General features: G+C 45.2%; 1 protein-coding gene across 9 annotated transcripts in view; it reads left to right on the forward strand.

The window, feature by feature from the left end:
• Window positions 1–26,568, forward strand: part of EXD2 (exonuclease 3'-5' domain containing 2) — an 80,533-nt gene that overhangs the window by 40,984 nt on the left and 12,981 nt on the right. For 2 of the 9 annotated variants that reach the window (XM_001925091.8, XM_005666327.4), the window contains 6 exons: window positions 3,946–4,072; window positions 10,045–10,376; window positions 11,705–11,811; window positions 12,062–12,197; window positions 12,745–13,101; window positions 16,981–20,295. In XM_001925091.8, the coding sequence (XP_001925126.7) occupies window positions 3,946–4,072; window positions 10,045–10,376; window positions 11,705–11,811; window positions 12,062–12,197; window positions 12,745–13,101; window positions 16,981–17,197 (1,276 nt within the window). In that variant the 3' untranslated portion in view covers window positions 17,198–20,295. Of the gene's footprint in view, window positions 1–3,945; window positions 4,073–10,044; window positions 10,377–11,704; window positions 11,812–12,061; window positions 12,198–12,744; window positions 13,402–15,829; window positions 16,838–16,980; window positions 20,296–20,903; window positions 21,180–22,378; window positions 22,451–22,765; window positions 25,009–26,568 lie in introns of those variants that run through there. The other 7 variants (XR_014811020.1, XR_014811019.1, XR_014811021.1 and 4 more) reach the window with 7 other exon arrangements.

Below are 26,568 nucleotides of genomic sequence, written 5' to 3' on the forward strand. Positions count from 1 at the left end.
GGCTAAGTGCAGAATGGCCAAATGTCAAAGTAAAAATTCGGCCACAGCCGAATATTACCATGAACTTCTCTAGAAATAAGAATGAAGCAGTCATCAGGTGTTTGACATTTTTAATGCTCTTTATTAAAATGGCCAACATTCTTGGTTTATTACTGAATACTATAGTAGTAAAATTAATTTTTTTCGACATTATAGTAGGGAAAATTTGACCTTATAGTGCAAGAATTATACTCCGTACTTTTATTTATTTATTTTTTTTGTCTTTTTGCCTTTTCTAGGGCTGTTCCCACGGCATATGGAGATTCCCAGGCTAGGGGTCTAATCAGAGCTGCAGCCACCAGCCTACACCAGAGCCACAGCAACTCGGGATCCAAGCCCGTCTGCGACCTACACCACAGCTCATGGCAATGCCGGATCCTTAACCCACTGAGCAAGGCCAGGGATCGAACCCGAAACCTCATGGTTTCTAGTCGGATTTTTTAGCCACGGCACAACAGGAACTCCCTATACGCTGCACTTTTAGCCATAGGTTTACTCCCGCCGTTTGCTGTAAATAGTTGTTACTTTCATTTGACTTTGGAGTGGAACACACATTTTCTTGCTAATGTCTTCTTTTCTTCATACTCTTTATATTTTTTATTGTATGTTAGCAGAAGATAATATATTTAGAGATTGCTGTATATTATTTCGGACTCTTTTCTTAGGGAAACTTTGAAGTGACAAAGGTCACATCTTTAATTCATCCTTCAAAAATGGAAAACCTTCCCAAATAGGATGTTTCAAAAGACTAATGACCTAAATGGAATTAAGTAACTAAAAACTAAGTGCTGTAATTGAACGAAGGTAGTGATTTCAAGAATCATGGCATACTCAGGCTTGAGAAACTGCACAACTGTTAAAAAGAATGAAATAAGTACATTCGTGCTTACAGTCCTGGAAAAAGGTCTCTGGTACATTTGTTTTTTGTTGCAGAACAAAAAACAAAACAAATACCAAAAAAACCCCTATATATCTGCTCCTACATCTAACCATCTGTTTGTCTGTAGAAAAGCTCTGGAAGGGCCACAGCACACTTCCTTGTGTACATTATTCCTGAGACGTGGAAGGAGAGAGGGGTGGGGTGGAAGGCCTTCACTTTTCACCCATTACTCTTCCCTCGTTTGAATTTTTAATTTTTTTTTCTTTTTACAGCTACACCTGCAGCATATAGAAGTTCCCCCAGGCCAGGCATCAAATCAGAGCTGCAGCTGTGGCCTATACGACAGCCACAGCAGCGCGGGATCTGAGCCCTGTGTCTGTGACCTACACCACAGCTTGTGGCAACGCCAGATCCGCAACCCACCGAGCAAGGCCAGGGATCGGACCCACATCCTCATGAAGACCACACTGGATTCTTCACCTCCTGAGCCACAGCAGGAACTTCTGAAGTTTTAATAATAAGCATTCATTGCTTTAGAATTACTAACATAAAGAAAAACCTAAAAAAGATTAAAAAGTTTAAAGATTAAAAAGAAAGTGGTTTCTCTCCCCCTAATTCTTTTTTTTTTTTTTTGGTCTTTTTGCCATTTCTTGGCCCGCTTCTGTGGCAGATGGAGGTTCCCAGGCTAGGAGTCCAATCGGAGCTGTAGCTGCCGGCCTACTCCAGAGCTCACGGCCCCTCCGGATCCTTAACCCACTGAGCAAGGCCAGGGATCGAACCCTCAACCTCATGGTTCCTAGTCGGATTCGTTAACCACTGAGCCACGATGGGAACTCCTCCCCCTAATTCTTAATTTCCAGGAACTGAACCATGACCTTCTATATTTTACCAAAGTGTGTCTGGACCTCATTTTTTTCCCACTTTGGTCAGTACTAACTTTTGGGGGTGATGAAATCCACCACGTTACTGCTTGTTTTTGTAAGGAAAGACTTTTCATCATTATAATGATTTCCTTTTCTATGGTACCTGGGGGAGTCCCACTTGTAACACTGACATGAACCTCCTCTGAACTTCCTGCTCGCAAACTTCGAGTCTCTCACTTGGTAACTAGGAAGTGAGCTGCACGTTTGTAGACTGATGTTTTCTTAATTTTATATTAGCTTTTGTTTGGACTCTCCATTCCTTGGGTAGATGAATTTTTTTTTCACCACCCCATAGCTATTTTCATCAGAAAGTGGTGGAAGAGCTGAAGATTGTTTGGTTTTTTTTTTTGTTTTTTTTTTTGTCTTTTTGCTATTTCTTGGGCCGCTCCTGTGGCTTATGGAGGTTCCCAGGCTAGGGGTCCAATCGGAGCTGTAGCCACCGGCCTACACCAGAGCCACAGCAACTCGGGATCCGAGCCTCGTCTGCGACCTACACCACAGCTCACGGCAACGCCGGATCGTTAACCCACTGAGCAAGGGCAGGGACCGAACCCGCAACCTTATGGTTCCTAGTCGGATTCGTTAACCACTGCGCCATGACGGGAACTCCGATTGTTTGGTTTTATTGCACCTTCACCCCCTCAGTGAAAATAGCCTTATCGTATTTTTCAGATTTGAAGAATGATGCACAAACACTAGCCAGTTCACATATAAAAAAATGTACAGATTTATGATCACCTCAAACACCACAACCAGAGATAACATCACTAACATTCAATTAATATCTTCCTAGTTATCTCTCTGTGCTTCTTCTCTCCCACAAGCCTAGAATCACATACACACATTTATTATGTGATACATACATTTTATTTTATTTTATTTTCATTTTTTTATTACTCAAATGAATTTATCACATCTGTAGTTGTATAATGATCATAACAATCTGATTTCATAGAATTTCCATCCCACAGCCCAAGCACATCCCCCCACCCCCCCATACATTTTAATATAAAGGGTTCATAACATGTTTTCTGGTATAATCTCTTTTTACTTAACTAATATGTCGTGGATATCTTTTTTTTTTTCTTTCTTTTTTTTTCAGGGCTGCACCGATGGCATATGGAAGTTCCTAGACTAGGGGTTGAATCGGAGCTATGACTGCCCACCTGCACCTACACCACAGCAACTCAGGGTCCAAGCCGCATCTGCAACCTACGCCACAGCTCATGGCAACACTGGATCCTTAACCACTGAGTGAGGCTAGGGATTGAACCCTCATTCTCATGGATACTAGTTGGATTTGTTTCCACTGCACCACAGCGGGAACTCCCTGTCATGGGTACCTTTTCACATCAATGTAAATGCACATCTTTTTTTTTTTGGTCTTTTTAGGGCCGAACTTACGGCAGATGGAGGTTTCTAGACTAGGGGTCAAATTGGAGCTGTGTTGCTGGCCTATACCACAGCAAGGTGAGATCCGAGCCACGTCTGTGTCCTACACCACAGCTCATGGCAATGCCAGAACCTTAACCCACTAATCGAGGCCAGGGATTGACTCCACATCCTCATGGATGCTAGTCAGATTCATTCCTGCTGAGCCATGACTGGAGCTCCCACATCTTTATTTTTAATAGCTGTATGGGATTTAATTACACAGATATTAAAGTCTTCTATTGAGGCTGTTCATGTTATTTCCAGTTCTTTGCTACTATAAATAGTGCTGTAATGAAGATTGTTTTATGTACATTTATCTTAGGATAAATTCCTAGAAGGGAAATTATTGAATCACAGAATTTTCCTATTCAAAGTTTTGATAGCTATTTATTGTTAAACTGTTTTTCACAAAGGTTGTATAGATGTTCAGTTCATGAATTTTAGGTTAGACTGCCTTATTCTTCCTGCTCCACAACACTAGATATAGTTATTTTAAAAAATCTTTATATTCTGATAGATTTAAAAATTGTGCATACTTTTTTTATCTGATTTGATGTAGTGAGACTGAGTATCTGTCATTTGTTTGTTGGCCATTTTTATGCCTTTTTTGATTTGCCTGTTCTTGTCATTTGCCCATTTTTGATACATAATTTTATTTATTTCTTGTAGAAACAATTTGCTCTCTAATGGGCTTAGCCTGAAGTCACTTGCTGAGACTGTTTTGAACTTTCCCCTTGACAAGTCCCTTCTACTTCGTTGTAGCAACTGGGATGCTGAGAATCTTACTGAGGACCAGGTACTTGTTATCAGAGTAGTTGAAGAGTGGAGAGTCATTGCTTGTGAAGTACGACTATTTAAAAAATCCTAGTCCTCCAGGATGATATGTGTTGGGTGGAAATGCCTTAAAATAGACTCATTGGTGATACCCAAGATAACTGGCCTGTGTAATATGGTCTATGTAGATGCCACTTAAAAAATACAAGAGTAAGAGTCCCTATTCTCTTTTTTTTTATTTGTATTTTTGCATTTCTTGGGCCGTTTCCAAGGCATATGGAGGTTCCCAGGCTAGGGGTCCAATCGGAGCTATAGCCACTACCCTACGCCAGAGCCACAGCAACATGGGATCCGAGCTGGGTCTGTGACCTGCACCACAGCTCTCGGCAACGCCGGATCCTTGACCCACTGAGCAAGGCCAGGGATTGAACCCGAAACCTCATGGTTCCTAGTCAGATTCGTTAACCACTGAGCCACGACAGGAACTCCTTGATGGAGTATATTTATAATAACTTCCTGAGAAAGGGAGCATAGAGTTAATTTATGACACCCTGAATGTCTGAAAAGATACTGGTTTTCTTCTCTCTTCATTGATAGTTTGGTTGAGGATAGCATTTTAGGGTGGAAATCATTTTCCTTCAGAACTTGGAAGACAGTGCTCCTTTTAGGCTTCCAGTGTTGATGTTGAGAACGTGACCTGTTTTTATTTCTGAAAAACCTTCTCTTTATTACTGGTTTTAAAAATTCATAGTGATATGCATTTATGGGGGACATTTTTCGTTATAGTTTAGAATTCAGTGACCCCTTTAGTCTGGAAACTCATGTCTTTCAGCTCAGGGACATGAGCTTATTCTCATAATATTTCATGAAAAATTTCCCTTTCTTTTGTTTCTAGAATTCATATTATTTGGATATTGGATACCCTGAAATAATCCTCTTATTTTCTTTTTTTTCTTTTCTTTTTTATTGTCTTTTTGCCATTTCTAGGGCCTCTCCCTTGGCATATGGAGGTTCCCAGGCTAGGGGTCTAATCGGAGCTGTAGCCGCTGGCCTACGCCAGAGCCACAGCAACGCGGGATCCGAGCCGCGTCTGCAACCTACACCACAGCTCACAACGCTGGATCCTTAACCCACTGAGCAAGGCCAGGGATTGAACCCACAACCTTATGGATACTAATCAGATTCGTTAGTCACTAAGCCACGATGGGAACTCCATCCACTTATTTTCTTTTTTTTTTTTTTTTTTTTGTCTTTTTGCCATTTCTTGGGCCGCTCCCGCAGCATATGGAGGTTCCCAGGCTAGGGGTCAAATCGGAGCTGTAGCCACCAGCCTACGCCAGAGCCACAGCAACGCAGGATCCGAGCCGCGTCTGCAACCTACACCACAGCTCACGGTAACGCTGGTTCGTTAACCCACTGAGCAAGGGCAGGGATCGAACCTGCAACCTCATGGTTCTTAGTCAGATTCGTTAACCACTGCGCCACGATGGGAACTCCTATTTTCTTAGAAAAATGTTTCTCTTCGTTTTTTTCCATCTCTATATTTTTTTGTTTTACCATCTGGCAAATTTCCTCACGTTTATTTTTCAATATTTCAATCAAATTTTTAATTATTCCTCTCATATTAGGTTCTAAGAGCTCCTTAGTCTTTTCTAAGTATTCCCTTTTAAAATAACTTTGTATTTTTGGTTAATGGATGTATCTTCTGTTACCATAGAGTCTTAAAGAGTTCTGAAGTTTTCTTCTTCCTGCATTGCCTCTTTTTCCTCTGAGTTACTTATTGTAAATGTTTGATTTGGTCATTGTCTTTTTTGTTTCTTTGCTTGTTTGGCTTTGAACTTAATGAATTTTATTACATTGATAGTTGTTCAACCATCATCACAACCCAGTTTTACAGCATTTCCATCCCAAATCCCCAGCCCATCCCTCCCCCTCCCACCCTGTCTCCTTTGGAAACCAGAAGTTTTTCAGAGTCTGTGTTGGTGGTTGTCTTTCACATCAAAGATTTTTCTCAGATGTTTAGATCCTTGGCTATCCCTTTATATTCATGAAGGAGACATTAAAACACCAAATGGAAAGTTCCCCTTGTGGCTCAGCGGTAGCGAACCCAACTGGTATCCATCAGGATGAGAGTTTGATCCCTGGCCTTGCTCAGTGGGTTAAGAATCCAATGTTGCCATGAGCTGTGATGTAGGTCGCAGACGTGGCTTGGATCCAGCATTGATGTGATGGTGGCATAGGCCGGCAGCATGGTTCTCATTTGACCCCTAGCCAGGGAACTTCCATATGCCACCCTAAAAAGCAAAAAAACAAACAAACACCAAATGAATCTATAAGCTGATGAATGAATAAGTAAAATATGGTATAACCATACAGTGGAATATTACTCAGCAATAAAAGGATTCGTGCTGCAATCAATCTTGCAAACATTAAGTTAAAAGAAGCCAGTCACAAGAGATCACTTATTGTAGGATTCCATTTATATGAGACATTCAAAACAGGCAGATCTGTAGAGACAGAAAGTAATTTAATGGTTGCCTGGGCTGGGAGGAGTAGGGGACGACTTCTGAAGGATATGAGGTTTCTTACCGGTGTGATGAAAATTTCTAAACTTGATTGTGGTGATGTTTGCACAATTCTGTAATTATACTAAAAATCTTGAATCGTGCACTGTCTGGAAAAGTCATCTTTGAGACAGTTGAAGACATTCGAATACACCTATGTATTGTATTCTGCCCACGTTAAATTTCTTGGGTGTGGTAATGCTGTCATCATTATGTAGAAGAGTGCCCTTGTTCATAGAAGATGCCTACTAAAATGTTTAGAGCCAAAGTATCATAAAAGCTGCAACTTATTTTGAAATGTGTTGAGCCAAAAAAGAAGTATTGCTCTGATTAGATCCCTAGCCTGGGAACCTCCATATGCCACAGAAGTGGCCCTAGAGATGGCAAAAAGACAAAAAAAAAAAAAAAAAGAGAGAAGAAGTATTGTGTTGTATGTCTTATAAAGAGATTAAAAGTGTGGACAGTTGTAAATGTCCATTGTCATTCTTTTAATTTTTCTGTAGGTTTGAAAACTTTCAAAATAAAACATAGTAAAGAAAAAGTTAATTGCTACCAAATTTGAAACCAAATTTGTGATCTGTTTTATTGTGAGAATTCAGAATTTCCAAAGACTCTTACTCATTCCTCATTTTTAAAAATGTTATTTTTTGGAGTTCCCATTGTGGCTCAGCAGGTTAAGGACCTGACATCTCTGTGAGACTGTGAGTTCGATCCCTGGCCTCGCTCAGTGGGTCAAGGATCCAATGTTGCAGCAAGCTGCAGCATAGGTCACAGATGCAGCTTAGATCTGGTGTTGCTGTGGCTGTGGCAACACCAGATCCTTAACCCCTGTACCACAGTGGGAACTCTTGTTTCTTTGCGGGTTTTTTTTTCTAGTTCCCTGGTATCCAATGATGCTGAGCATCTTTTATGTGCTTATTAGCTGTTTATATATGTTCTTTGGAAAAATGTCTATTCATATCCTTTGCTCACATTTTAATTGGGTTGTTTGTCTTTATTATTATTGTTATTTTGTCTTTTTTAGGGCTTCACCCACAGCATATAGAAGTTCCCAGGCTAGGGGTCAAATTGGAGCTGTAGCTGCCGGCCTACATCACAGCCACAGCAACACCGGATCCGAGCCATGTGTGCAACCTACATCCTACATCCAGATCCTTAACCCACTGAGCAAGGTCAGGGATCAAACCCACTTCCTCATGGATATTAGTGGGGCTGGTTACCACTGAGCCACATTGGGAATTCCTGTTATTTGTTTTTAAATTATTGAATTTTGGAGTTCTCGTTGTGGCTCAGTGGTTAACGAATCCAACTAGGAACCATGAGGTTGTGGGTTCGGTCCCTGGCCTTGCTCAATGGGTTAAGGATCTGGCGTTGCCGTGAGCTGTGGTGTAGGTTGCAGACGCAGCTCGGATCCCGCATTGCTGTGGCTGTGGTGTAGGCCGGTAGCTACAGCTCCGATTGGACCCCTAGCCTGGGAACCTCCATATGCTGCGGGAGCAGCCCAAAATGGCAAAAAGACAAAAAAAAAAAAATTTTTTTTGAATTTTAAGATCTATCTATCTATATATATATTCTTTATATATTCTGGATACTAGTCCCTTATCAGATATAAAATTTATAGATATTATTTCCCCTTCTGCAAATTGTCTTTTCACTTACTTGATGGGATCATTTGAAGCATAGAAGTTTTTAATTTCAATGAAATACTGTTATCTATTTTTTCTTTTATTGCTCATGCTTTTGGTGTCATATATAAGAAATCATTGATTGAGTTCCCATGTGGCTCAGCTGAAATTAATCTGACTAGCATCCATGAATATGTGGGGTTGACCCCTGACCTTGATCACTGGGTTAAGGATCTGGCATTGCTGTGAGCTGTGGTGTAGGTCGAAGACACAGCTTGGACCCCGCATTGCTGTGTCTGGGTGTGGGCTGGCACCTGTAGCTCCAATTCAGCCCCTAGCCTGGGAACCTCCATATGCCTTGAGTGGGACCCTAAAAAAAAGTAAAAATAAATAAACAGAAAGAAGTCATTGACTAACCTAAGGTCATGAACATTTACTCCTGTGTTTTCTTCTAAGAGTCTTTTTTTTTTTTCCTTCTAAGAGTCTTAAGTTTTAGCTCTTACATTTTGAGTTCCTGAGTTAATTTTTGTGTGTGGTGTAAGGTCGGGGTCCAACTTTATTCTTTTGTATATGGACATCTAATTGTTCCAGCACCATTTGTTCCAGCCTTCATTTTCTTTTCATTTGAAAACAATTTGTTAAAAATAAAAAGCATTCTGAACTCTTCGCATTCAAGCACCCTCTTTTCCTGTGGGAGACAACTTACTGATAGAGATGTAAATTGTGGGGTCTAGGTGGAAAAATTTTTTCTATTATTCTAGGGTTTTTTTTCTTCTTATTATAAAAGCAAAGCAAAACAAAACACCCCACCAACCTAATAGTGTTATTTACTATCAAATTTAGGCTTGATTATATTAAAGGTGAATTAAAGAGACTTTTAAGTCCTCACACGCTTTGTTGAGAAAAGCTTTTTTTTTTTTGTCTTTTTAGGGCTGCACCCTTGGCATATGGAGGTTCCCAGGCCAGGGGTTGACTTGGAGCTACGGCTGCCGGCCTACACCACTGCCACAGCAATGCCAGATCTAAGCTGCACCTGTGACCTACACCACAACTCATGGCAACACCGGATCGTTAACCCACTGAGCAAGGCCAAGGATCGAAACTCAGTCTCATGGATACTAGTCAGATTCCTTTCTGCTGAGCCATGATGGGAACTCTGGGAAAAGCTATTAATTATAGTTTTGATTACTTGTATTTATGACCAGCTTGCTTGTGACCAGTTGCTTGGGAGAATGACTCACCATTATTAAACACCTAAATTCCAGAAATGGGCCCTTGTGACTTTTGACTTGAGATCGGTGTTTGAAACCATTTGTTTTCTTTGTTTTACAAATCATATTATTATTAAGTACAGTGGTTCATTTCTGATCAGTAGTCACACAGGCCTCTTAATGAATCTTGGTTTCCATTGTTCTAGATGACAACCATTTCCAAAGTGAAATTCATGTACCAGTTGTCAGACCTGTGGTAACTGCCCTACCCTACCCTGAACTTGAGAAAAATCTGTCCAGCAAGTTTGGTCGCAGAAAGAAACTTTGCTGATTCATACAGATTAGGAATTTTGAGCCTTTAGAGTAAGCTTTTATCTTAGCTGTTTTACTCTAAACTTAGGGAACATTATACTATTCAATTTATTTTTGCATAGTTTGCACTTTTTCATAATACAAAGATTTTAAGAAGTACCTGGTGCCAGCATCTCCAATTAGAACCTGCAGGTTGTCTCTGTCTTTGTGATTGATTGACGTTGCAGTGGCTCCCTCTGGCTTGCCTTCCAGATCCCACTGATCTCTGACTTTTCTCTTCAGGTCATTTACGCTGCCAGGGACGCCCAGATTTCAGTGGCTCTCTTTCTCCGTCTTCTTGGATACCCTTTCTCTAGGAATTCAACTCCAGAAGAAAACAATGACCGCATCGGCTGGCGAAAAGTCTTGGAGAAATGCCAGGATGTGGTGGACGTGCCATTCCGAAGCAAAGGGATTAGCAGATCGGGAGAAGAGGTTCACGGGGAAGCAGCAGAAGCTCCGCAGAAGCCAAGAAACAAGAAGTCCAAGACCGATGGAGCGATGCCCGGCACCCACCAAGGGAGAGACCCCAGAAAACATAAAAGAAAGCCCCTGGGAGTGGGCTATTCTGCCAGGTACCTGACTTGTTCCTTGTCTAGTCGAATCGGAGGCCCAGCCTCTAACAAAAGTTGTGATGTCTCACCTGGGTCTGGGGAAAAGGCTCCTGTGGTAACGTAGGGTAGCAGAAGCTCTCTAGTGATTAATTTTATTTTCTCTTTCCTGCAAAGACATTTGAAGGTATCCTTGAATTTATTTGTCTGTTTTTTCCTTTTGCTCTTCTACTTTTTTATTTTGGGGCAGTTGGAGTGGAAATGAGGAGAGATTAAACTAGCTTTGTCACTGACCTTAATGTGACCTTAGACCTGTACTTCTTCGGTTATAAATGAGGATATAATTGTTACTCCTTGCTGGCTTCAGGATAGCTGTGAAAGTAACGTGAAGTGTCCCATATTTTGCAGGAGAAACACATCATCTGATTTCTTTTCTTTTTTTTTTTTTTTTTTTTTTTTTTTTGTCTTTTCGCCTTTTCTTGAGCCGCTCCCGTGGCACATGGAGGTTCCCAGGCTAGGGGTCTAATCGGAGCTGTAGCCACCGGCCTACACCAGAGCCACAGCAACACAGGGTCCGAGCCGCGTCTGCGACCCACACCACAGCTCATGGCAATGCCGGATCCTTAACCCGCTGAGCAAGGCCAGGGATCGAACCTGCAATCTCATGGTTCCTAGTCATATTCGTTAACCACTGCGCCATGACGGGAACTCCACACATCATCTGATTTCTTGTTCACTTAGTATTTGACTGTTTAGAATAGCATCCAGCTCTAAGCCGATATTATTCTCTAGCCAGTGAGGATTTTCCTGTGCAGCTGATGCCTCTATTGCAGAAAGATGACTAATAAGTACTTTGGAGGGGAAGTTTGGTCCCTGAAGGAAAGTGCCTTTGGGAATTGGATGATTAAATTGAGGCAACTCTTACATATGAGCCAGAAATAAATCCATGCAGCACTCATTACTTTAGTGTGAAGTTCTTTAGTTTTAATTTACTTTGTTTAAACCCATGATTATAGGGAGGTTTTCTTGGTGCTCCGTTCCTGTTCCTTGGTGCTCTGCCTTCATCGTAGAACTGTGTAAACACTACCCAACTCACTCCCTAATGTCCCAATCTCTACATGTAAAAACGAATACTAAGAACCCGTTCCTTTTAATTTCCCTTTCCTAGCCCAGTGCAGACAGAGGAATAAACATGGTTTCTTGCCCTGTGGACCGCCCCCGCTGAAATGTAATGTTTTAGTGTGGAAGATAGCTTGGGTCGCTCAGAAGAGAACACGGAAGGGCAGCTGATAGCTTGCTAGTTATCCGTTGTAAGTTTCCAGTTTTAAGATTGATCTCTCCCTTCCCCACAGAAAGTCACCCCTCTATGATAACTGCTTTCTCCACGCTCCTGATGGACAGCCCCTCTGCACTTGTGATCGAAGAAAAGCTCAGTGGTACCTGGACAAAGGCATTGGAGGTTTGAGAGTCAACTGTCATATCTAATCTCTAATTAGGTGCATGGGGGCACTGGCTGGAGTGGGCGTGAGATTAGGGAGAGGGATGGAGAGAAGGAGGCCGAGAGACCGAGGGACGCGTGGGAGGGACTGTTCAAAACCCAGAATTAGGGCTCTCTGCCAGGACACTGCAGGAAAGAGTTGAGGGGCTGCTTCTTCTCTGGGGAGAGAGGTGGCCAGTCATATGCTAAACACTGCTTCTTCCCTTTTAAGAGCTGGTGAGCGAAGACCCTTTTGTGGTCAAGCTACAGTTTGAACCTGCGGGGAGACCCGAGTCCCCGGGAGACTACTACTTGATGGTTAAAGAGAACCTGTGCGTGGTGTGTGGCAAGAAGGACTCGTACATTCGGTGAGTGGGGGGCAGGGCCCCCCTGTCGCCTGCCTTTGGTGGAAATTGCCCTTCAAGCCACGTGCATAGCCCTCGGCAGGCTTGGTTGAGTTTTTGGCTGAGAAACTGGTCCCCAGGTTGCGTCCCAGGGTCCCCAAGAGCTTTGACACCACCTGGCCTTGCTGTAGTGGCTCCTGCCCCTCCTGAGCCAGTTCTTAGTTTCTGGAATGAAATACTTCTCGGTAACAGCTTACCCCTTTTGCTCATGAAGGAAAGGAGAACAGCTTCTCGAAGGTCATTATTAGCCTCCCTACCTGGCCCCCCGGGAAGTCCACCAGCCGGTGGTCTGCACTCACTTCAAGGCGAGGGGACCCTCAGGCCCGTAGGTGGGTGGGCCGAGAGCAGGATGGGTAGTATGGCCTCTCTGTCATCGCTGTTGGGTTGTGGGGCCCAAGGTTCCTCGGTCGCGTTGAGGCCCCAGATCAGGATCCCAGAGGCGGCCTGCCAGCCCCACGTCCATCCTCTGCCCTGTGCTAACGGGCGCCGCCTCCCGTGTGTGCCCGTTTAGGAAGAACGTGATCCCGCACGAGTACCGGAAGCACTTCCCCATCGAGATGAAGGACCACAACTCCCACGATGTGCTGCTGCTCTGCACCTCCTGCCATGCCATCTCCAACTACCATGACAACCACCTGAAGCAGCAGCTGGCCAGGGAGTTCCAGGCCCCCATTGGCTCCGAGGAGGGCTTGCGTCTGCTGGAGGATCCCGAGCGGCGGCAGGTGCGCTCTGGGGCCAGGGCGCTGCTCACCGCCGAGAGCCTGCCTGCCCACCGCAAGGAGGAGCTGCTGCAGGCCCTCAGAGAGTTTTATCACACACACGCGGTCACGGAGCAGATGCTTCAGGAGGCTGCCAGCCTGGAGACCAGGTATGGCCTCCACTTCTACAGAGGGGTTCGAGGACCAGCGCGGCGACTTAGTCCCAACCACTCAGTGAGGACACTTGCTGGCGGGGGGCATTGGTCGTCTGGTGCCAAGGCACTGTCTCGGGTGAATCCCATTCGGTCTCTGTGGCTTAAGATACCTTGTGGGTGGGATAGAACATTCTCTTTGCTAATGCACCTTCCACGGGAGACGTGCCCTCTGTCCTTGACCCTTTCAGGTCATGTACTTGTGTCCAGCCATTTTCATGATTAGCAGGAGAGTTCAGATGCAGTGGCGTTGTGCTGTATACATTTTTTTTTTTTTTTTTTTTTTTTGTATTTTTGCCATTTCTATGGCCGCTCCCGCGGCATATGGAGGTTCCCAGGCTAGGGGTCAAATCGGAGCTGTAGCCACTGGCCTACACCACAGCCACAGCAGCGCGGGATCCAAGCTGTATCTCCAACCTACACCACAACGCCGGATCCTTAACCCACTGAGCAAGGCCAGGGATTGAAACCCGCAACCTCATGGTTCCTAGTCGGATTCGTTAACCACTGTGCCACGATGGACACTCCTGTGCCTTATATATTCTATGCAGAAGGAAATCCTTAGGTCAGCACATAAGATGAAAATAAGAGTCAAAAATGCCCTCCAGTCTCTGGAGTTGCCTTGGAAGTACCACGCATGTGCTTTAGCAGCTCTTCCCTCCTCCAGGTCTGTAGGAATTGAGACAAATAGAGTCATTTTTCCTGTCCCACCTGCACTCGGGGGTATTGGCCTACTGAATGAAATGTTGGCTGGAATTGCAGTTGCTATTTAATGTGCTTTTTACCTTTTTTCCTTCCCTGCTTTCTCACTCCTTCCCAGTGAGTACATGGTTGAGTTCATATCATTTGATTCAGTGCTCCTCAATGAGATTTTATGGTCCTGAGGAATGAATGGGTACACGGCCCAGATGGTAAAAACTCTGGGCTACCTGCTATGGTTTTGCTTCCCAACTTGCCACTTCTTTCAGTGGAACTAGGGGTTGAAATAATTGAACTAAGTTTGTGAGTCCTGATAGTGATACTGGTTGCCTATAGTGTTTTTTTATCAAAAAAAAAAAAAAAATTACAAAAAAACCAGAGTTCCCTCATGGCTCAGTGGGTTAAAGATCGGGTATGGTCACTGCTGTGACTCAGGTTTGATCCCTGGCCCAGAAACTGCATGCTGCAAGTGTGGCTAAAACAAACAAACAAACAAACAACAGGGAGTTCCTATCATGGCTTAGCAGTTAACAAACCCGACCAGCATCCATGAGGTTGCGGGTTGGATCCCTGGCCTCACCCAGCAGGTTAAGGATCCAGCGTTGCTTGAGCTATGGTGTAGGTTGCAGATGCAGCTTGGATCTGACGTGGCTGTGGCTGTGGCATAGGTGAGTGGCTACAGCTCCCATTGGATCCCTAGCCTGGGACCTCCATATGCCACGGGTGCGGCCCTAAAAAGACAAAAATAAATAAATAAATAAAACAAATACACAAACAAAACCCCTCACAAATTTAATTATAGCAGCAAATATTTATTGAACAAATTTTTATAGATATCCTAATCTAACCAAGTTAATAAACATTATATAAATTGCCTTAATTATTTCTTATAGCAATCCTGTGAGATAGTATTTAGATTTCTTACTAGTAACTGCTAACATTGTATCCTTTATTTTTATGTATGTATGTATGTGTGTGTGTGTGTATTTTTCCTTTTTCGGCCATACCTGTGGCATACGAAAGTTCCCAGGCCAGGGATTGAATCTGAGCCACAACTGCGGCCTACACCTGCCACAGCTGCAGCAACGCCTGATCCTTAACCCTTCGCCCCTGGCCGGGTGGGATCATTCACCCACTGTACCACAGCAGAAACGCCTATCCTGTATTTTTTAAATCTTTCAAAGTTTAAAACAATTACTATTGAGTTTTATCCTTATAACTATTTTCCAAGTTTTATATTAGGTACCCTGAGGTTAAAGTTAAGTAACTTGCTAAGGTCCTATTAGAAATTAATGAGACGGACTCCTTTAAGCAGTTCCCAAATGTATTTCTTAAAACAGTTCAACTTTGGGAATTCCCGTCGTGGCTCAGTGGTTAATGAATCCGACTAGGAATCATGAGGTTTCGGGTTCAATCCCTGGCCTTGCTCAGTGGGTTGATGACCCGGCGTTGCCGTGAGCTGTGTTGTAGGTTGCAGACACAGCCTGGATCCCGCGTTGCTGTGGCCGTGGTGTAGGCCGGCAGCTATATCTCCGATTAGACCCCTAGCCTGGGAACCTCCATATGCTGAGGGTGCGGCCTTAAAAAGACACACACACACACACACACACAAAACAAAAACCCAACACAGCTCAACTTTCCCTTTCAGTGACAGACCTTTCTAACAAATTCATCGTCCTGATTTGGATGGAAAGGTGCTGGGTGTGGATGTTTGGGACTGAGAAGAACAGCTATTTGGGGAAAGTTAGGCAAGTTAGTAGGATCTGGGCTAAATAAGAAAATGCCTAAAAGGCCAAAAAAAAAAAAAAAAAAAAAATTTCCGTCATGGCGCAGCGGAAAACAAATCCAACTAGGAACCATGAGGTTTCAGGTTCGATCCCTGGCCTTGCTCAGTGGGTTAAGGATTCAGTGTTGCTGTGAGCTGTGGTGTAGGTCACATGCGGCTCGGCTCTGGCATTGCCGTGACTGTGGCTGTGGTGTAGGCCAGTGGCTGTAGCTCCGTTTAGACCCCTAGCCTGGGAACCTCCATATGCCGCAGGTGTAGCCCTAAAAAGCAAAAAAAAAAAAAAAAAAAAAAAAAAAAAAGAAAGAAAGAAAATGCCCACCAATGCCCAGAGGCAACACGGCTAGACCGGGAGCGGTCTTGGGGTGGAGAATTTAGACGGGGGGTGGTGGATACAGGGAGAGGAACTGAGTCCACAGGAGGTAACCTTTACTTACAGGAGCTCATGACTGTTTCCATGGTATCTTAGTTAGAAAGGAGGCAGGGATTCATCTTCTCATTAAACAGCACTAGCTGTGCAGCCAGGCAACCAGGGTAGCATTTCATTGTGACCAAAACATGTCTCGTGGATATTGTTTGGCATTCTTTTTACGAGAAGCTACCAACGAAATATACCATCTTCATATTGCATTCAGGCATTACACCGTGCTGAACACCTGAAACACGTGGGCTGATCGAACAGCTCATGTAAATACTGAGAATGGTTCAGAATGAGTAACTTAAAAGGAGGCTGAGCCGGTAACTGAGTAACCCCACAGTAAAGATCAGCAATCCTCATCCTTCAGACAGTGGCGCCCTCTAGTGGGGCTGGGCATTATGCAGTGGCCTTCCCACACGTACAGCTCAGGATCCCCAGCTGCCTTTTGTTGGACTGTGTGCGGTACGCCCAAGCTCTCATTAAAAGGGCAGATACGGGAAAGAGGATGTTTTAAAAAGCATCACAGGAGTTCCCGTCGTGGCGCAGTGGTTAACGAATCCGACTAGGAATCATGAGGTTGCGGGTTCGGTCCCTGCCCTTGCTCAGTGGGTTAACGATCCGGCGTTGCCGTGAGCTGTGGTGTAGGTTGCAGACACGGCTTGGATCCAGCGTTGCTGTGGCTCTGGCGTAGGCCAGTGGCTACAGCTCTGATTCGACCCCTAGCCTGGGAACCTCCATATGCCGCGGGAGCGGCCCAAAGAAATAGCAAAAAGACAAAAAAAAAAAAAAAAAAAGCATCACAGTATCTAGCCCTTTGGGAGTCCAGCACCCTCTCCGTATACCTCTGGGGAAGCCCGCTGGCCCACAGCACTGGGAGCCACTGTGGGACTGTCCTGTGCTTGTTTCCCTCAGCCCCTCGTACTTTGTGTCTTGGCAGGATTTCCAATGAAAACTACGTTCCTCACGGGCTGAAGGTGGTGCAGTGCCACAGCCAGGGCGGGCTGCGCTCCCTCATGCAGCTGGAGAGCCGCTGGCGGCAGCACTTCCTGGACTCCATGCAGCCCAGGCACCTGCCGCAGCAGTGGTCGGTGGACCACAACCATCAGAAGCTGCTCCGCAAGTACGGGGAAGACCTTCCCATCAAGCTGTCGTGATCGCTTCTTCCCTCCCAGGTTAGGACGGCTGGGCAACTGGAGCCAAGGGTGAAAAGTCACCTCTTCCCCTTTTAATGTCCTGGTCAAAGCCTGGTGACACAACTCACAATACTAACCGGTATTGATCCCAGGATGCTTCTGGGGGAGCTTATGGTTTTGAATTGTAGGTGGGCAGGGTGAAATCTTTTTTCCACTCTCTTACTTTCTTTTTGTGGACAAGTGGGGGGCTTGTCCTTCATTGTACTCTCCTTCTGCTTCCCCTGTGCAGATGACAGTGAAAGACTCTCCCTGGTGTGTCTTGTCAAGACTCTTAGGTTTTTAACACTTTTCTTCCCAGGCCAGCGGGTTGGTTTTATCTCCAACAGGAGCCATCACATATTTCAATGCCATCAGGCTAGGAGGGGGAAAACGTTCTTTCAGAAATTGGGGGTGTGCAGGCGTCCGATGGACTTTCCCAGTTGAAGCCCCTAGTTAGAAATCCTTTGGCTTAATGCCCTCCCACACCTCACCTGGTTGGGATCCAGCCCGTGTAGGTTGCTGGTGTTTCTGTTATGTGCTTGAAAATGCTCCCCTGTACACATTCGGGACCAAAGCAGCTACTTCCTGCCACACGCTCCCACCCTAACGCTGGAGGGAATCCTTTTCTGGAAAGAGGCCTTCGACTTGGGTGGGGCAGAGAGAAGCACAAGCACCTTCTCCCGAAAGACCTGGGATAATTTGCTCAGCTTTCCCTTTCCTGCTCTTCGTCGGCTGCTCGTTTGCAATCCTCCTGCCCGGAACTGCAAGGCTTTTAGCCTAATCCCCTTCTGAGAGGAAGATTATCTCTTCTCAGAATCCGTACCACATCCCATCAGTGGTCTGTCTTCCATCAGATTTGCAACACTGACCTCTTTTAAGCTCTTAATTCCCCCCCAGGGTTGTTTGGTCAGGTTGCAGTGAGGGTATTTCTCCTCCTCCCCTCACGCCCCCTCATGCCCTGAGATTAAGGAATACCTTTCAATGTTCAAAACGGCGGTGTTTCGTCCTTTCACATGGGAGGCCACCACTTTGAGCATGAAATCAATTTACTAGTGTTTAGTATTTTTTTTAAACGATTTGGAAAACTTTCTTACCTTACAAGATCTTCACAAGCTTCAAAAAGACTTTTATGGCCAGAATCCAACAAGAGCTCTCTTTTCGGAATTGTGCCTGAGTTGGTGATGGTTGCTCTAACATTGATAAATAAAACTTCTAAGCACAAAGTTCACAGATGGTAAATGTAAAACTTTTTTCTTCATAATTTTATAAAATTAGCAATATCCTTGGGGAAGGGGATCTTTATCCTATTGGTCCCTGATGCGCTCGTGGTACGTGTGCACAGACGTCCCCCCGCCCCAGGTTCCTCGTCACCAGCAGCCCAGAGTACCTGCACATCCTGCATTTTGTTCCTCTGCCCCTTCATTCCCACATGTCCTCAAACAAGTATTTCTGGGGACTAAACTAGAAAAGGAGTAGTGCCGGCCACACTGGGGGTGGTATGTTCAACGCCCTGTGTGGTTATGGAGCGGGTGCCTCACGTGGAGCCCAGGGAGAACTGTGGAGATGGCTGGCTGGTAATGGTCAGAATGGCCACAAGGGGGCGCGCGTAGCTCTCCTTGTATATCCATTCTTGCAACAAGGGGCTTTTTTATACAGGGTACCTGAACAAAACTCATGACTTAAGTTTCTGATTGTGTGTATCTGATTTTCAGTCATTTTGATAGCTTTATAAGAAAAATGCCTTCCTTTGAAACGAGAGTAGGGCTCTTCCTTTCTCCTTCCCTGTGATCCTCATACTAGGGTGAGAAACACGTAAGAGGTGTTTGAGGTGCTGTGGTTGCTGTGGGAAGCACGAATGTTCTCTGGTAGAACTCCCTGCAAAGCTTAGTAACTCGAGCCAGCAGCCAAGATAGAGAAGAAATCTGGACTGTGGCATACGTGATTTCTCATCCTCTTGAGAAGAGTTACTGTATAGATTTGAATCTTTGTTTTCTTGAGCAGCTTTTCTCTAAGACTGGCAATTGCTATCTCAAATGAGTTATTTTAGGGTAAGCCTATTTTAAAATAAAATTTCTTTTTCTGATATAAAAGTAATGTGCATGCTTGTTAGAGACGAATCTAAAGAGAGAATAAAAGTCCTTCTTCCCTCCATGTAGAACAAAGCTAATCGCTGCTGGTATGTTTTATGAATTTCTTTTTGTACTTAAACTGCATCTAATGTATGTAATATTTAAACAAAGTTTGGAGTCATATATACAGCGTGGTATCCTGTTTTTTCCCATTTAACATGGTATCACACATAATTTCTTGGGTCTTTAAATATTTGAAAATAGATTTCCAGTAACTCTACCTTCCTTTTTTTAGGGCCACACCCTAGGCACAGGGAAGTTCCCAGGCTGGGGTTTGGATCAGAGCTGCAACTGCCAGCCTACGCCACGGCCCCGCAGCAACACTGGATCTGAGCCTCGTCTTCGACCTATACCATAGCTCACGGCAACGCCGGATCCTTAACCCACTGAGCGAGGCTAGGGATCAAACCCGAGAACTCACGGATTCATTAGTCGGGTTCGTTAACCGCTGAGCCACGACAGGAACTCCCTACGTTCCTTTAATTATGCATTCCCACACTGTTGAAAATTTTGGGTATTTCAGATCCTTTGTTAATATCGGTGATGTTGGGGTGAACTCTTTTTCATACATCTTTGATTCTATCTTTGATAACTTATTTGGGATAGAAGCCTAGAAATTGGATTGCAAGGAGGGGGAGTCCCATTCCCGGAGGCAGTGCAAGCCGATATCGCCTTTTAGCAGTTTCTGTGAAGAGAAGGCTTCGTGTTGACCCTTTCACATGTGTTGTGTGTTCGCTGAGCCTCCTTCTGAGTAGCAGAGGGAGAAGAGTGTCGCAGCACAGGCCCCTGTGAATGTGTTGGTCATGACCGTGGCAGCAGGCTCGGCCTCCTTCCTCCTCCTCCCTTACTGCCTCATTGCTCCCTCGCAGCAGCGCTCTTTGGAACTATTGTTTATTTTAAAATAAAAAAGTAAAAACATTGGAATTAAAAATAAAAATTTTTATTTTAAAATACAAGTTACGGACCTTTTTTTTGCCCTCCCCTGATAGACACACAATCAGTGACTTGCCATCCTGAAGTGAACAGGGCACAAGGCTCAGGGCTTCGTTGCCTCTTGAGAGTGCGCCGTAAGTTACTTTTTCTTATCCATGTCACAGACAGAGATCAGACGACAAAATGAGTTCTGTTGAAAGCAGGCCATTTTAATCCCTCATTTTAGACCCCTAGGAACCTAGCAGGCAGAAAGGGCTTTTTGTTCAGCTTCTTATTGTACTGGTTCGCTTGGGGCCCTAACATTGGACTGTAATTGAGATTCTCTGCTGCCTTGCCTCGCATTCATTCATTCATTTTATCTTTGTTTCCTTTTTGCTCTGCTTCATGATGTCCCATCCTTATGAGGGGTATCCTAGTTTCTGTGTTTGCTAGTTTGCTAATTATTTAATCTTCTAAACGGGTCCTTCTTTCTGGTCTCTTTGTCCTTTCTGTTGTTGACGTGGTCATTAAGAGACACCTCATCCCTCAGGAATACAGGGAGAATCAGCTTTTCTTGGATGAGATAAGCTATGAGGGGGTGTAAGAGTGACTATCCTTTGGTTAACTTTTTTTTTTTTTGCTTTTAGGGCTGCACGTGGGGCACATGGAAGTTGCTAGGGGTTGAATTGGAGGAGCTACAGCTGCCAGCCTACACCACAGCAACTCGGGATCCAAGCCACGTCTTTGACCTACCCTGCAGCTCACAGCAATGCCAGATCCTTAACCCACTGAGCAAAGCCAGGGATTGAACCCACATCCTCATGGATCCTAGTCGGGCTCGTCACCACTGAGCCACAAAGGGAACTTCTTCTTTGGTTCATTCTTGATCCGAGTAACATAAAAATAGTACATAATCCTCAAAATACTTTTGTTTTGGAATTCAGCTGTACTTTTCAGGTATTCACCAAATTGCCCCCGCATGCTGGAGCCTAATACCTTCTGCCCGTCCCCAGTCCTGGGGCAGGTTTGCGTCAGATGATGGAGCAGGGCTGACACGCAGCCCAACATTCCACTTGTTCAAAAGCACCAGTTCCACCCACACTCCCGGGGACATGCCTTTGCCTGCGGCACAACGTCCTTGCTTAACTGGCATCATGTTATTTGGGAAGAAGGGAAGTACGTTAAACTGTTTTTCCCTTGTACCTGCTTCGTCTGTGGCCAGACCTGGTTGTTGGAGTCCCAGACACTGTGGGTACTGGACCAAATAGCTAGTCATGGGGGAAGTCCGGAGTCCCCACAGTGGTGCAGTGGATTAAGGATCCAGTGCCATCTCTGTGGCATGATGGGTTCAGTCCATGGGTTAGGATCTGGCATCGCCGAGGCTGTGGCATAGGTTGCCGCCGTGGCTCAGATTTGATCCATGGCATGGGAACTTCCCTGCGCTGCAGTGGGGCCAAAACAAAAAACAAAAAAACCCATGGAGTTCCCATCGTGGCTCAGTGGTTAACGAATCCAACTAGGAACCATGAGGTTGGGGGTTTGATCCCTGCCCTCGCTCAGTGAATTAAGGATCTGGCACTGCCGTGAGCTATAGCATAGGTTGCAGATTTGGCTCAGATCCCATGTTGCTGTGGCTCTGGCATAGGCTGGCAGCTTCAGCTCCCTCCAAGTGGACCCCTAGCCATATGCCACGGCTATGGCTCTAAAAAGACAAAAAAAAAAAAAAAAAAAAAAAAAAAAAAAAAACTGAAAGAAAAAGACAACCCTGACTTTCTGTGCATAGCATGAGGGACTGTCCGAGGACCTACCTAGTTCACACATCCTGGGTTGTTCCCCTCAGGATGTACACGCTGCCTTCAGCGGTCCTTCTCTGCTCTGCCTGAATGGAGATAGTTGGTCGCATCCCTTCCAGACTGAACCCAGAGCATCTGCTCTCCTCGCATTTTCCTTGTTATTAATTCTTGAATTTTCCTCTCTTGCTGGATGAGTAGCCTGTGGCCTTTCTGCCGGCATGAGCTTCAAGAGCTGCTGCGTTGATAGTCAGCGTTATTATAAGCACGATGTGTGGTCCAGATCCCCCTGAGGTGGAGAGGCTGCTTAGTTTCTTCTCCTGCTTCCCCAGGACCTTCCTCGTCAGGCTGCAGCGTGCTGGGCAGAGCTGGGGTTCTGACTACCCAGGCCACCAGGGCATCTAGTAAGTATTGGATAAGAATCTGAAATGTGAGCTTAGTAAGCTAATGGGGCTGAAAAGAAAGGGGAGACTGAGACACAAGTGGTTTTGTGTTTGTTTTGTTTTTTTGTCTTTTTGCCTTTTCTAGGGTTGCTCCTGCGGCATATGGAGGTTCCCAGGCTAGGGGTCGAATCAGAGCCGTAGCCACCGGCCTACACCACAGCCACACCAGATCTGAGCCGTGCCTGCGACCTACACCACAGCTCACGGCAACGTCGGATCCTTAACCCACTGATCAAGCACGGCCAGGGATCGAACCCGCAACCTCATGGTTCCTAGTCGGATTCGTTAACCTTTGCACCATGGCGGGAATCCATGAGTAGTTTTAAAGTAGGTACATTTATTGGGTTGGTGGGGATGATGGGGATGTAGGCCATGGACTTTATTTACATTTTGCTTTTTACTAAATTCAGCCGTGTAGTGTGTTGGAGGATCAGAGGTGTGGGTTGGGGACCTGGGTTCTGGTTCTGGCCATCAGCTGGGTGTTTTTGGACCAATCACCTAATGTCGTGTTTTGTTTTGTCTTTTTTTTTTTTAGGATCACACCTATGGAAGTTCCCAGGCTAGGGGTTGAATCAGAGCTGTAGCTGCTGGCCTACACCACAGCCACAGCAATGCCAGATTCACACTGCATCTGCAACCTACACCGCAGCTCACGCAACCCCAGATCCTTAACCCACTGAGCGAGGCCAGGGATAAAACCCACACCCTCATGGATCCTAGTCGGGTTTGTTACTGCTGAGCCGCAAGGCGAACTCCCCAGTCACCTAACTTTTCTGGGTTCCTTTCTGTACCTATGAACTTAGGAATCTGAATTAGATGTGTGGTGCCTGCTGGTACAGCATCCTGTAATACATCCCACTATGTCTTTGTGTGGTGCTTTCCCTTGGGTGTCACGTACCTCCTGCTTCGTGGAGGCACCCCATCCCCAGCCCTGGGGGTGGAGACTGGGCACGGGGAGAAGGAGGGAAGCAGGATGCCACACCGTGTCCTCCTGGCCTCGTTGACTGGGGGACGCCTGCTCCCTCCATCTGCGGTTCCACCCGAGGTCAAAACACACCCCTCACCAGAGCTGTACTGCGTGTGGCCTTCGGGAACTCCCATTTCTCTTCAGTTCCCTATTTAACCATAAAGAAAGAAAAGAAATCCACCTTCACCTGCATCGCCAGTGTTGTAACGTTTCATAAGAGATAAGCATAGAATAGAAATGAGGCAAGTTTGCCAAGTGTTGTAAATGGAGAATGTCGGGTAGGGGGGAGTGTTTCTCATTTTAGATAGGAGAGATTAAGGCTAGGCCATAGAGGATTGAATCGAGTTGGGTGGTTTAAAAGGAAAACATTAAACCAATAAGTTAAAAATAGTCTCTCTTATTTTATGTTGTCAGAACTGCCTTAGAAAATTTGAGGATCCACGGTGTGAACACATTGTTTTCCGACTCTGAGCCCTAGGACGTGAGGCACTGGTACAGGGGCCTGCCCTTCAATAGCTCTGATTTGCCTGGGACTCTGTCCTGCTTCTGTCCTGCTTGCCTTTGCCTGGCCACCAGCAAGACAGATGTGCAAAATATAAAGTTTGTATTTTACAAGCTGCCAAGAGACATTTTTCCCTCTATATATTCATTCCCTGTGACCTGGCAGAAAATACATTTTCCAGTCCATCCTTGGGCTTAGTTTCAATCCCGAAGAGGTTTGCTGGATTGGCTTTTCTTTGTGTAGCACAGATTTGTACCCAGTGTGCTAAACTTGAAGCTCTTTTCGCAGGAATCGCTTTGTAGATGTGACATGAGCCCTCGTTTTCTGTCAAACTTGGGTGATTTCGTTGTCGTCGTCGTTGTTTTTGTTGTTCTGGAAATAAATGCCCGCATCGCCAAAAGGGAGGCTACAGTCTATTTCTCTGCCCTCTCCTAGATGGTCCCTAACTTCACCTAAGATGTTGATGTCTTTTGTTATATCCCGTAGAGCCAACTGGAGCCTGGGTCGGCTGGCTTAGTTCTTTTTCATGGAGAGCTTGTCTGTTTGGCCCTGGAGGTTTGGGAGGCCTGATGTGTAGCACATATGGCTTCCTCCGAGTTCTTGGATGCCATGAGCAAGACTAAAGTTGGCTCAGAAAAGGAACAGACGATGACTTGGGGTTAGTTTTCTTTTTTAAATGTTATACAAGTGCAGAGAGTTGGCTGCCATTCCCCTCTCAAACCATCAGCAGAGCTTGACCTTGGCCAAGGTTTTGCCTCATCCTCTCGGCATTTTAGCATAGAGTTGCGTTTCAGCCATGGAATGCTTAACCAAAAGCACATGCTATGGGGGTAGTTTCCAAGGAGCAAGTTTTTGCAAAAAGTCCGCACCGTGTTGTTTTCTCAAAGCAACAGTCTTCTTTGAACCACCAACCCAGTAAACCCCCAAATGGTAATTCTCTGGTGTATTTGTGCACAAGGCTGGGATCTTTGTCGCTGTTAATAAGAGTTTATTGAAATGCCAGATAATAAAGTGTACAATAAATATAATAAAGGGTACAGATCTTAAAAATACAGCTGAGTGAATTTTGGCAAATGTATACACCCATGGAATCATTAAAGGCTGGGGTTTTTATATGACATGAAACATGGACCTGATGGTATGTTTCATCATGGGGGGGTGGGAGATTGCTCAGCATCTGGCTGAGCAGATTACTGTAACCCAGCAAATGCAGGTCAAAACATGGCAAGATTCGATGGCCTGAGTCCAGGCAGTTTGCCCTCTTGTCACACCTATGGGTACAGAAAAGCTTCGTGGTGTTTTGGTTTTGTTTTTCCTTTTTTGGCCACACCTGCCACATATGCAAGTTCCCAGCCCAGGGATTGACTCTGAGCAGCACTGTGTCCTTAACCCACTGTGCCAAAGTGGGAACTCCTCCTGGTGGTTTTTTTTGTTTCGTTTTTTTGCTTTTTAGGACAGAACCCCGCAGCATATGGGCTTTCCCAGGCTAGGGGTCAGATCAGAGCTGCAGCTGCCGGCCACAGCCACAACCACAGACACTCCAGATCTGAGCCTTATCTGTGACCTACACCACAGCTCACAGCCACACTGAGGGAGGCCAGGGTTTGAACTCACACCCTCATGGATACTCGTCAGATTCATTTCCACTGCACCACAATGGAAACTCCTCATGGGGTTTTTTTAACAAGTTACTTTTAAAAACAGGTAGTAAGGAGTTTCTGTCGTGGCTCAGCAGTAATAAATCTGACTAGTATCCCTGAGGATAGGGGTTTGATCCCTGGCCTCGCTCAGTGGGTTAAGGATCTGGAGTTGCCACATGCTACGGTCTAGGTTGCAGACACGGCTCAGATCCCGTGTGGCTGTGGCTGTGGTGGAGGCCAGCAGCTACGGCTCCGATTGGACCCCTAGCCTGAGAACTTCCATATGTTGCAGGTGCAGCCCTAAAAAGCAAAAGTCATTTTAAAAAATAGGTACTATGTACAAAATTTGTTTTCAAATCTATAATGAAAGGGAGCTCTCCTCCCCAGGCCTCCCTCTCTGATGCTGACCACTGTCACTATCGCTTGTGCACTGTGCAGCCCTCAGAGAAAGACAGGGGCATAATATGCATGTATGTAGTTTTGTGGGGGTTTTTAAATGATTTTATTTTTTCCATTATAGCTGGTTTCCCGTGTTCTGTCAATTTTCTACTGTACAGCAAAGTGACCCAGTCACACATACACATATACATTCTTTTTCTCTCATTATCCTCCCTCAGGCTCCATCGTAAGTGATGCGATATAGTTCCCAGTGCTAGAGAGCAGGACCTCATTGCTTATCCATTCCAAAGGCAATAGTTTGTGCAGTTTATTTTTGGTTTTGTGAAGTCCCTGGTTACTTCTCTGCCCTTCTCCTCATATTCTAGGCTCTAGGGCATTCGTGTAGAAACTTGGATCCCACGGCCTCAGGAGGACCAATCCTGTATGTGTACCGTGAAGTTCATACTCTGTATCTGTATCATCAGGCTCCAAAGTCCATGTTTCTCATAGGATTGGCCATGAGTTGATACTTGTTGAGGCTGGGTTTTTTTGTTTTGTTTTACCTTCTTTTGAGCCGCTCCCGCGGCATATG

The sequence above is a fragment of the Sus scrofa genome, chromosome 7 (assembly GCF_054392235.1).
Source record: "Sus scrofa isolate SSC_HxYL_T2T_F1_AM1 chromosome 7, Sscrofa_HxYL_maternal_Yorkshire_Landrace_v2.0, whole genome shotgun sequence".
Taxonomy (NCBI): Eukaryota; Metazoa; Chordata; class Mammalia; order Artiodactyla; family Suidae; genus Sus; species Sus scrofa.